This window comes from Limulus polyphemus, unplaced genomic scaffold, assembly GCF_000517525.1.
Source record: "Limulus polyphemus unplaced genomic scaffold, Limulus_polyphemus-2.1.2 Scaffold483, whole genome shotgun sequence".
Lineage (NCBI taxonomy): Eukaryota > Metazoa > Arthropoda > Merostomata > Xiphosura > Limulidae > Limulus > Limulus polyphemus.
In genome coordinates, this window is record NW_013666093.1 from 32,398 (window position 1) to 44,642 (window position 12,245).

Below are 12,245 nucleotides of genomic sequence, written 5' to 3' on the forward strand. Positions count from 1 at the left end.
TAGAGAAGTAGAATAATAGTGTTATAGTGAAGCTAATAGGAAATGAAACATTTTAGGTTTAAGATTTATAACGCTCTATCACAACCGTTATTCACCTATAACAGTAACGTTGAAATATATTTTCTACAGTGAATATCAACATTTTTTTAAATGCACTTGTTCTAATTTTGTAATATTTAAGCACCCTCTCTCTATATAATTTGTTTATTTTCTTTCATTATTTAAGTAGTTGTATTTTGTTTATTTTGCTACATTATTTAAATACTCTCTGACATATTTTGTTTAATTTTCTACAATATTCAAGTAGTTTCTAACTACGTGTCTAGTATCATACAATATTTAACTACAAACTACATTTTCCCTGTTTTTCTACAACATTGTCCAAGTGTACTTTGCATATTTTCCCTGTTTTTCTACAACATTGTCCAAGTGTACTTTGCACATTTTCCCTGTTTTTCTACAACATTGTCCAAGTGTACTTTGCACATTTTCCCTGTTTTTCTACAACATTGTCCAAGTGTACTTTGCACATTTTCCCTGTTTTTCTACAACATTGTCCAAGTGTACTTTGCACATTTTCTCTGTTTTTCTACAACATTGTCCAAGTGTACTTTGCATATTTTCCCTGTTTTTCTACAACATTGTCCAAGTGTACTTTGCACATTTTCCCTGTTTTTCTACAACATTGTCCAAGTGTACTTTGCACATTTTCCCTGTTTTTCTATAACTTTGTCCAAGTGTACTTTGCACATTTTCCTGAAATAAATCAGAATCGTTGAGGCACAGTTTGTGTATTACCATAGCAATGTTAAAAGGTATTTTTATATTTTTCTTCAGTATATATAAGGACTATTTAAATGTATATTTTTTGTACAATTCATCATAATTGCTAAAGTGTATTTTCCTTTTATCTGTATATCATCACTGGTAACCTTGTATACCGATATCAGCATTGTTTGAGTTCACTTTGTTTTACGACAATCAATCAAAATACGTAAATAGGACTTTCAAATAAAAATAGTTTACATGAGATAATACGAATCCTTTTCTTATAGCATATTTATATAAAAAACAAATAAAAGGAAAAAAAAAGATGATAATATTTTTTAATTCAAGGAACAACAGACAAAAATTAAAAGTTTCTTCTTTTTGGCTGAAATTTAAAAACATTTCTTTTCTAAATATGAAATTGCACATATTTTTCTATCCACATTAAATCATCGGGATGAAATATTTTTCCGTCTTTCCTATTTAGATCTGACTATTTTCAGTGCTCAAAACAAATCAAATATTTTTATGGCTTAATGATATATTATTCTTTTTTTTTCAAACTTCGAAACATATAATAACAATTTAATGATCAGGTGCTTTTAAAAACAGCATCATGATTATGCATATAACAAAATAACCTTCTATAAGTAAAAAAGCGTGGTTTTAGTCATGCAGAACCGGAATATAGTTGAAAAAATCTTAGGACTAAATGTTGACAATTGTATATGTGTTCACTTTTAAAACAGTCATATTATGTAGTGTGTTTATTATAGAACCTTTTATTTTAGTTCATTTAGTCATAATATGTGTTTAGCAATGACTAGTAAAACACTGATTTATATTTATTGTATTAAGTACAATGAATGTTAAATACAAAACTATATATGTACGGAAAATATGTCACTTTGAAATACAATCAACTCAGATTGAATGGAAAAGTCCATACTAAATCCAAATAACCTAACTATAAATTCAACTCAAACGATTGAATGAAAAGGGAGCAACACTGAAAAAAAACAAGTTAACTAGTGAAATTAAACCAAATAGTTAAATGAAAAATTGTACATTGAAATAAAATCAGTCAAGTCGTGAAATGAACTCAAATGATCAAATGAAAAAGTGTAATTAAAACACTATTGCTAACTAGTAACATCAACTCAGACCACATACATTTGTTTTTTATAGATAAAAAACTTCTAAATAATCACCCGAGATAAAGGTGAATTTCTCAAAAAAAAAAAGATGTTTGTTTTGTTATTATAAACTATAGATGTTATGGCTATTATAACATCAGAAATTTACAATGAACAAAAATGCTAAATTTCACTTTTAAAACCCTATAAATTAAAGGAGTATTCACGATCAACCTTGATTCGTTTCGTTGTTGTTTTAATCCAAAGCTACATCATTGACTACCTGGGGTCTTTCCACCGAGAGGAAGCGAACTCCGAATTTAGTATTGTAAGTTCGCAGATCTACGACTGTATCGCCCGGGGATCCGCCCTATTTCATTCATTACAATATGTTTATGGTTTACTTATTTGGCAACAGAAATATTAGACTGAGTAGCTTCACAGAAATTATTTTTAATCATATTTTATAGACTTAATTATTCGCTTTGTTTTTATCACTGTGATATTAAACATGTTGACCTTGAGGTCAAGAACCGCACATCATATCCTAAAAGAAGTCCAGATGTGGGAAAAGGCTGCGAAGAATGTTTATTGGATTTATTGAATATATATGCGTTTTCCGTTAGTGTCAAGACTTTTGATTAAACGTATTCGTGGACAATACGAAGAGACTAGTTGGTTTCAGAAAAGTACCTTCGGTATAGTGTTTTAATACATAATGGATTACTGAAAATAACTTTTTCAGTTTTAATTGAAAATGCATCCTGTAAATTACGAGAGATAAATTGCGACAATAATTGATATGACTCAATAATAACCGATTAAAACATCGAGACTCATTGCTATGCTAAATTAAAACTCATTTGAATTAAACATTTATACTCTTTGTTGTATCTAAGAAATAACTGATTAAAACACCTAAACTTATTTTTATTACTTAACCATAACTGATTAAACATTAAAACTCATTGTTGTAAGTAAACAGTAATTGATTTTCACACAAATACTTATTATTGTGTCTTAATAATACCTTATCTAAACATCAAACTCATTGTTGTAACTTAACACAGATACTTATTTATTGTGCTTCAATAACACCTTACTTAAACACCAAAATTCATTGTTGTAACTTAAGAGTAACTGATTTTAACAAAAAAATTATAGACTATTCAAATGGTATGAAAACCGTCTGATTAAACAGCTGGATTATGATAGTTATGCTAGTTTTCTTAGCTCTGTAAAATATAGAACTTGTCCGTTTGTCATAATTCTTAATCTTGGAAAACTTGTTAAAGAAACTATATCGTAACTACATCATAATTTAGATATTTTGGTTAAATTATAGTTTTTTTCATTTTCTATAATTTTTTCTCAGTTATGGAGATTTACTCAAATCGCTAAATTACACTACATACAGTACATCTAGTAAATTCCAGTTTTATGTGTAAAAATATAATTTGGTTTACATTTTTATAAGTGGATCTAAAGTTTGGCGAAGAAATGAAACCAATAGGCCTAATAAATTTGAGATAAAGCTCACAGTAGACTGAATTTTTACTCTTAAAATGATATTTGTTTGTTTGAATTTAAGCACAAAGCTACATAATGGGCTATCTGTGCTCTGCCCACCACGGGTATCGAAACCCGGATTCTAGCGTTGTATGTCCGCAGACATACCGCTGTGCCACTGGGGGGGGGGGACATGCTATTTGTATACGGCTCTAATTTGAAATCTGTAATAGGCTAATTAAGAGACATAAACAAAACAAAATCTGCAGTCTAGTGCGATATTTATTACAAATAACATATTCAAGTCTTACGAACTAATATATTGTAAACCGATACTGATACAGTTACAATAACACGAAAGATGTATTTCTCCATTTTATGTCTGTCTTTAATTTTAAACCACAAGCAATTGAATAGTGTTTGTAGTGAAATTAGTTTCTATTTTAGGGATAGCATTAGTGACACATATTTGCCTTACTTTAACGAAATTGGCTGTTTTTCTAGCAATGTAAGTTGCATGACGTCATACTCCTATCAGTCTAATCCGTTCACAAAGTATTGTGAGCTAGGCTGCTTTTTTTTCTAACTAAACTTACAGCGAATGACGTTGATTTCAAATCTGCCTTCGTATTCACTGACAGATTTCTCTTTATTTCGTTTGTGGACAAGTTACTATTGGTCCATCGAACGTCTATTGCCTACTGCGCTTGCGTGGAATTGAATTTGGTCTGCAGCATCTATCAATTTTGAGGGTTTCGTCACATAACGAAAAACATGCGCTGTGTGGATTTCTATTTTCAGGGAAGCTATTTAAACCTGAATTCAAGATCACTCCCTCAAAAGTGAATGCAATTCCTCTACAACGTTTTTCAGGTAAGTTTCAGTATTCTAAATACATTATGCTTTGTTTGAAAATCCTCTGCACCTTGCATTGTAATTTTAAGGTTTCTCTTGTGTTAAATAAAAATTGTACATTATTCCGTAAACGAGTTTATTGTATAGTCAAACAGTTAATGGAAAAAAACCTGAATTAAAGTCATTAAATTTATAACTGACTTAATAAATATATTCCGGAATTTAAAACTCTTAACTGATTGCATGAAATATATAAATTGTATCTGCCTTCCAATCGAATATTTGTCTAATGCAGTTCACAAGTACAACAGTCTAATAACTAATATAAAGTTGGAACTGAACAATTAACCCAGTAGCAGTAGGCAGGTTAATTGATTTTTGAATGACACATTCAGAAACAGTGGCGTGGTTAGCTAGAACTGAGATACTCACCAAGAAAGTGGTTCAGTGAGATTTTAAGAACTCGCCCACTAGCAATAACACATTACTTGAAACTAAAAGACTTACCGAGAAAACAGCTTAGTAACAGTGGATACGTTAATTGAGGCTTCATGATTCGTTCAGTAGCAGTAGTTAGGCTAGAGGGAAGTTAAAGACTCACTAAAAAGAAAGTTTAGTTATACTTAAACACATACCTCAGTAGCAGTGGATACATTAATTGAGGCTTCAGTAGCAGTAGTTAGGCTAGAGGGAAGTTAAAGACTCACCTAAAAGAAAGTTAGTTGTACTTAAAACTCAGTAGAAGTGGATACATTAATTGAGGCTTCATGATTCGTTCAGTAGCAGTAGTTAGGCTAGAGGGAAGTTAAAGACTCACCTAAAAGAAAGTTTAGTTATACTTAAACACATACCTCAGTAGCAGTGGATACATTAATTGAGGCTTCATGATTCGTTCAATAGCAGTAGTTAGGCTAGAGGGAAGTTAAAGACTCACCTAAAAGAAAGTTTAGTTATACTTAAACACATACTTCAGTAGCAGTGGATACATTAATTGAGACTTCATGATTCGTTCGCTAGCAGTAGTTTCGTTAGCTGGAAGATAAAAACTCGCCAAGAAGAGGAAATAGATGAAATATAAAGGTTCAGCTAGTAACAGGAGACAGGTTAATTGGAACTGAAAGGCTTATCAAGAAATCAGACTAGTTGGATTTTAAAGAATTGCCCAGCAGCTGAAGAAAAGTTAGTTCGAACTTAAAGACTCACCAAACAACTTTGTTATGCTGAATTGTAGTGAGAATTAAGCAATTATGATAACACGTGTGCATGATTAATATTAATTTAAAATACGTTTGGAAATATAAATTTACTAGAATTACTGACTTGTTATCGAAAAATTAAAGAAGAAAATACAATCATATATATTTATAAAAATTACAAAATTAGAATGTTTATTTGTATGTAGCCATATACTAGACTAGATTTTAATTTATATACTAAAACTCTGAGATTGTTTGTTTGTTTGCTTGTCTGTAATTAACTATAGCAAAAACGGCATAAAAATAGCGCCAAATTTGTAATGAAATGAGAATAGAAACAGAATAAAACAAGTTTAGTTAAAATCGGGCCACGGGTTACCGAGTTAGCGCCGTTTTTCGAGTCACTTTTATGAAAATTTCTAGCATGAGTAATTTTACATCACACTACCGTTCGTGCTCTTTACGAAACTTCTTCGTTAAAATCTATTTCCCTGTCAATGTTACCATCTTCACTAAAAGGCATAAGATGACAAAAACAAGATCTTGAATAATTTCTCAATAATGTGCCTTGGTTATGGTAGATAATTCGAAGAAAAGATAAAGTGTTACTGTTTCTTATTTGTAGAAGGTTTAAGACGAATACCACAACATAATGAACTAATTCATCAGAATACCTGAAAACTCTGACTTCACTTTTTGAAAAATGAAATGGTCTTCCTTTACTCCGGATAAACCATCAAATATCTTTTGTTGAATTATGAATAACACGAATGGATGGAAATATTTAATTAAATTGTATGAAAATAAACCTTCATTTCGGTGCAATATTGAAATTAGCGTGAATTCTGCACTCCCCAAGGAGTCACGGGTGGTCTAGTTAACTTTTAAAATCAAAACAAGTTTCAACAAGAATATAAAGAGAATTGCTGTATATATATATTTTATATCAGAGTAACCTCTATTTTCAATCATTGCATCTTTCCATTTACTGAGAAAAAGATTTGGGATAAAAGGAAAACGGAAAGTGGGTAATTTTTGAATGAACAAACTCAAACACATGACGTTTAATATTTTCAACAGTCTTGTTTCCACAACATTTTTCGGACTATAAGTTAAAATTCTAAAGTGCAAGACCATTTAAGGTCACTACTTAAGAGAACAGGTGACACCTTCACTAGTTGCTGTATGGTTCTTATGTACAGAAAGAGATAGATAATTTAACTGTTACCATGCGGTGATTGAGTGAGTTCGAAACAACTTACTTTTCATAAAAATGTATTAGTAGGTATGCTACAACTTGGTGTTTTCTAGTTACTGACAAATTAAACATTTCTGACTCCACAGGTCACATTTTTGGCAGTCATGTTGAAAATAAATATGCTTCTCTTGCTGGCTTGTCTTTTGCTAGCTGTATGTTCTGCCAAAAGTCTAGGAGAATCGGCACAAGAATTCTATCCTTCTGATCTTGATGTAAGTATGTTTTAAAGTCCAATTTCCATTTACAAATAATTTAGAACATTTGGTTATAAATACACAGATAATAGATATAAATTTAAATTTTTCTTATTGAATTATACGTTGAGAATTAGTGAACTTTCTCGCAATAATTCAACAAAGATGTTTAAACAGAAATATCAGCTACTAACTTATATGTTTAACAATAACAGGATTACTTTATAAACACAAAATAACAACTTATAAGTACAACTATATGATTATGGCAGATCATGCGCATACCTTTAGAAGGGATCTTTGCTTCTTTACAAAATAAGTGAAAATATTACTATATAAGACAAAACTTTTGTTTATAAACTAGTAATTATAATTACATGCTTCAGTGATCTGCAAATAATAACAGTTTTTTTAACTTATATCTTATACTCTTATATTAAATGTTAATAAATAAACATTTGATTACTGAACCTAAGTAGAAAGTTTATTCCAGCTGGTGGTCAGCTATGTATCTTTTATGAGTTTACTGTGAAAGAAAATAACTAGGGAAGGTCACTCGTATTTAGTGTTTTGGTCAATCTGTAGCTAGTATTTTGGCCACTTCGTAGTTAGCGTTAACGACACTCTATAACTAGTGTTTTCATTACTATGTATTTAATGTTTGGGACACTTTGTAGTTAGCGTTAACGACACTCTATAACTAGCGTTTTCATTACTATGTATTTAATGTTTGGGACACTTTGTAGTTAGCGTTAACGACACTCTATGACTAGTGTTTTCATTACTATGTATTTAATGTTTGGGACACTTTGTAGTTATCGTTTTGGTCACTCTCTAGTTAGTGTTTGAATGACTCTGCAGTTAGAGTTTTGGTTACTGTGTAGTTAGCGTATTTGTCACTCTGTTTATTGTTTTGATTAATTCTATACTCACCAATTTGGCTACTTTGTTGTTAGAGCTTTAGTCACTATAGTGGTTCGCTAACTATGCAGTTAACGTTTGAGTTACTCTATGCGTAGCGTTTTGGTCACTTTGTAGTTAGTTGTTGGGTCACCCTGTAGCTTATGTTTTTAGTCACTTACACTATAAAACATTTCACTGTTAATTTACGGTAAAAAGACTGGTAGTTCAGCTGCCAGACTTTTTAACATAAAAATAAGTTCAGAACCTTCTGTTAAATTCACAGCAATTCACTGTTAAATTTTACTGAAGTGTAGCTAAAAATAACTGTTTCAATATGTATTTTGAGTGTTTTCTACTGTTATTCTACAAAAAAATACATTTAAGTTAATGGTTGATCCGCATAAAATAATTGTTTTATCATGTATTTCAATTGTTTTTCGCTGTCATTCAACAAAGAAATACTTTTAAATTAATGTCTACTCTATTTAAATATACCTTTATGCATGTATTTTTAGTGTTTCTTCACAGTCAATGTAAAAATAAATATTATAAAAGTAATGATTAATGTACATACGATAATAGTTTTATCACGTGTCTCAAGGATTTTTTTTTCACTTCTACACGGCAACACTTCAAATGGTTTATCCATATAAAATTTCGACCAGGTTAGCTGCATGGTAGGGAAAAGCAACTATGTATACAAATAAAGGTTTAAGTAAAGTATTTTACAGTTCCCGCTAAGGTTAGCTGCATGGTAGGGAAAAGCAACTATGTATACAAATAAAGGTTTAAGTAAAGCATTTTACAGTTCCCGCTAAGGTTAGCCGCATGGTAGGGAAAAGCAACTATGTATAAAAATAAAGGTTTAAGTACAGGATTTTACAGTTCCCGCTAATTTAGTGAAATACCGACTTTTTTTGCTGTCAAATTATTATTATTTAAATGTTTTCACGTTGAACTGAGTGGAAATGAGAGTGTTTTTAAACATGGTTCTATACATTACAAAATGTACTCATTTTATAGTATTTTTCACGTTATTTAGATGTTTTAAAAATACTTTAAAATACGGTTTTTAAAATTGAAAAATAATGGTTGATTACATGTAGTTCTACGGGAGATTTTACAGCGTATAGTTAGTGATTGATTCAGTCTATAGTTAATGTTTTAGTTATACTTCAGTTAATAGCTGGGCCACACAGTGATTAGTGTTTTGTTCCTTTTTTTTGCAGTGGTTGGATAACTCTGTGGTTTGTGTTTTTAGTTAACTACAATGTAGTAAACATTTTGATAAATGTGTTTGGAGTATTGGTCACTCTGTAGTTAGTGTTTTGGTTACTCTACAGTTATGTGTAATGTCACTTTTTTTACTCTATTAAGCGGTCGGGCCACTCTGTAATTAACGATTTGGTCCTTTTAAAGTTAATATTTTGATGAGTTTGTAGTAAGTATTTCGGTCACTGTGTTAGCTAGCGTATTCATAACTTTATAGTTAATGTTTTTGTCACTCACTCATTAGCGTTGTGGATCTACTACACTTAGTAATAGGGTCACTCTTTAGTTGGTGGCTGGAACATTTTGTAGTTAGTGTTTTGGTCACACGTTACATAGTATTTGTGGCACTTTGTTTTTAGCGTTTTTATCACTTTGTAGTAGGTGTATTGATCACTTTGTAGTAAGCGTTTTCCTCACTCTGTAGATAGCGTATTTGTCAGTCTATAGTTTGTGTTTTGGTCGCTCTAAGTTCACGTTTTGGCCACTCTGCACCCATTGGTTAGATCGCTCTGTAGCTTGTATTTTTGTAACTCTAGTAATAATGTTTTGGTCACTCAGTAGTTAGTATTAAGTCACTCAGTAAGAAGTGTTTTGCTCTTTTTGGCGGTGGTTGGGTAACTCTGGTTAGTTTTCTGGTTAATATGTAGTTAACATTTTGATAAATGTTGCTATTATTTTGATCGTTCTGTAGTTAGTGTTTGGTCATTCTTTACTTAGTGGTTGGGTTACTCTATATTTAGATTTGGTCACTTTCTAGCCTGCTTTAAGTTACTCTATGGTTAACGTTTTGGTAACTTCGTAGTTAGTGTTTTGGTCGCACTTCATTTAGTTGTTTTGTAACTGTGGCTAGAGTTTTGGTCACTGCGCGGTTAGCATTTTGATAAAAGTTGTAATTTAATCATTCTTTAGCTAGTATTTTGATTACACTATATTTAGTGTTTTGGACACTTTAAAGATTACATTTTAACTGGTTCCTCTGTAGTTACCGTTTTGACCATTTTGTTGTTTGTGTTTTGGACCCTCTGCATTTAGTGGTAAGATCATCCTTTATTTAGTGGTTGATATGCTCCATAGTTAGTGTGTTGGTCAATCTTTTCTTAGCGGTCACTTTTTAGATAGCATTTTGGTAGTTTAACTTTGTAGTAAGCATAGTAATTTCGGAGTTAAAATTTTCGTCACTGTGTAATTATAGTTTTTTATTCTATAGTTTATATTTTGGTCATTCTAAGTTAGAATTTTGGTAGCTGTGCACTCATTGGGTGAATCACTCTGTAAATTGGTGACCCTACAGCTAGTGGTACTGTTACTCTCTATTTAGTGGTTGGGCCTTTCTGTAACCATAGTATTTCGATCATTATTTGCTTACTAATTTGGTTGCTCTGTACTTATCGCTAGTCATTGTTTAGGCCACTTTTTAGTTAGTTTGTTTGATCACTCTGTTGTTCGCATTTCAGTAATTTTAATCAGTGTTTTGGTCACCATAAAATTATCGTTTGTTCACTCTGTTTTTTGAGCTTTGGTTTTATCAACCTAGTGTTTTAGTCGGTCGGTACTTATTGTAAAGGTCACTGTGTATTTCGTTTTTTAGTAACTGTTTAGTTAGTATATCGGCCATTTTGTAATTATTGGTTTGGTTACTCTGTACTTAATGTTTTGGTTACTCTATAGTAAGTGATTGAGGCACTCTGAAGTTAGTGTTTTGGTCGCTGTTTAGTTAATGGCTAGATCACTCAATAGTTAGTGTTTTGGTCGTTGTTTAGTTAATGGCTAGATCACTCAATAGTTAGTGTTTTATGTCTTTTTGTTTAATGGTTGAGTCACTCTGTGTTTTGTATTTTGGTTACTATTTAGTTAGCGTTTTGATCACTGTTGCTGAGATTTTGGTAACTCTATGGTTTTCATTTTGTTCACTCAGTAGTTAATGTTTTGGTTACTCGAATTAGTATTTTGGTAAATCCAAGTTAGCTTTTTGTTCATCCTGTATTCAACAGTTGGGTAATTTTTGGTTAATACTTCGGTGATTATTTAGTTAGCGTATGTGTCGTTCTATAGGTAGTTGTTGGATCACTTTTTTAATTAATGGTTGTCTTACTCTGTTGTTAATATTATATTCTCTTTTTATTTACTGGTCATTCGGTGCTTAGTGATTTTCCACTCTGTAGTTAGTGTTTTGGTCATTAGTTAGAGTTTTAGTTTCTTTAGATAGTGTTTTGGTTATTTTTAAAGATAGTGTTTTGTTCAGACTCGATTTAATCTTTTCATCACTCTAAATAAGTGTTTTGGCCACTCTGTACTCATTGATTGAGTCTCTGTATTTTTGTTCACTTTATAGTTAGTAATTGGATCACTTTATGATTAGAATTTTGGTAACTTCGTAATAAGTGTTTGGTCTCTTCTGTAGTTAGTGTTTTAGTAACTCTAAGTTATGGCTTTGATCGGTCTAGCTTAGCGCTTTGATCATTCAGTAGTTAACGTTTTGGATCACTCATTAGTTTTGTTATGGTCACTCTGTAGTTTGTGTTTTAGTCAGTTTATAAAAGGTTTTTCTCATTGCGTAGTTATAGTTTTGGTATTCTGTAAGGACTGTTTCAATCATTGTATAGTTTGTGTTTGATACATATGATGCATGTTTTAGAGACAATGATCCATTTTCTTAATTACCTCTTCAAACTCTTAACCCTTTTAGTACTTAATAATAAAGTTCATTTCGAAATCTACTTTAATGTATTACCTCAAGTACCTGTTAAATGCTATATCAAACATTTAACTGATAATAAGGAATGATCTTGAATTTTACAGAACAAATTCTTACGCATTATTTTTCTTCATTGTGGCTCCATCTCAGTCTCATATTGTGAACCACATAGTTATTGCAATGAAAAACGATTCTTAATGAAATATTGGACATAAGACAAAACTTCTTTTAGATCTAAAATTCATTTCCTGATTTATTTTTTTATATTATGTTGAGTACGTTATATTAAAACGATTTTGGAGTTTCATCAAGTCCTTACTGTCCATGTCGCCACGTCCAGTAATTCGATGACGAGGAACCCACTTTGAGACTAATAATGGCTGGAGACGGCTTGAATGGGTGATGAAGAAAAACTTTAATATAACAGCAAATGTACAACGTTTCGACAAGGTTTTTGTC

General features: G+C 31.2%; 1 protein-coding gene across 1 annotated transcript in view; it reads left to right on the forward strand.

Annotated features, from left to right (window-relative positions):
- Positions 1 to 4,178: 4,178 nt before the first annotated feature.
- LOC111085580 (prohormone-1-like) overlaps positions 4,179 to 12,245 on the forward strand; it is a 13,060-nt gene continuing 4,993 nt past the window's right edge. The window contains exons 1-2 of the mRNA XM_022384786.1: positions 4,179 to 4,286; positions 6,809 to 6,934. Of these exons, the coding sequence (XP_022240494.1) occupies positions 4,260 to 4,286; positions 6,809 to 6,934 (153 nt within the window). The 5' untranslated portion in view covers positions 4,179 to 4,259. The remainder of the gene's footprint in view (positions 4,287 to 6,808; positions 6,935 to 12,245) is intronic.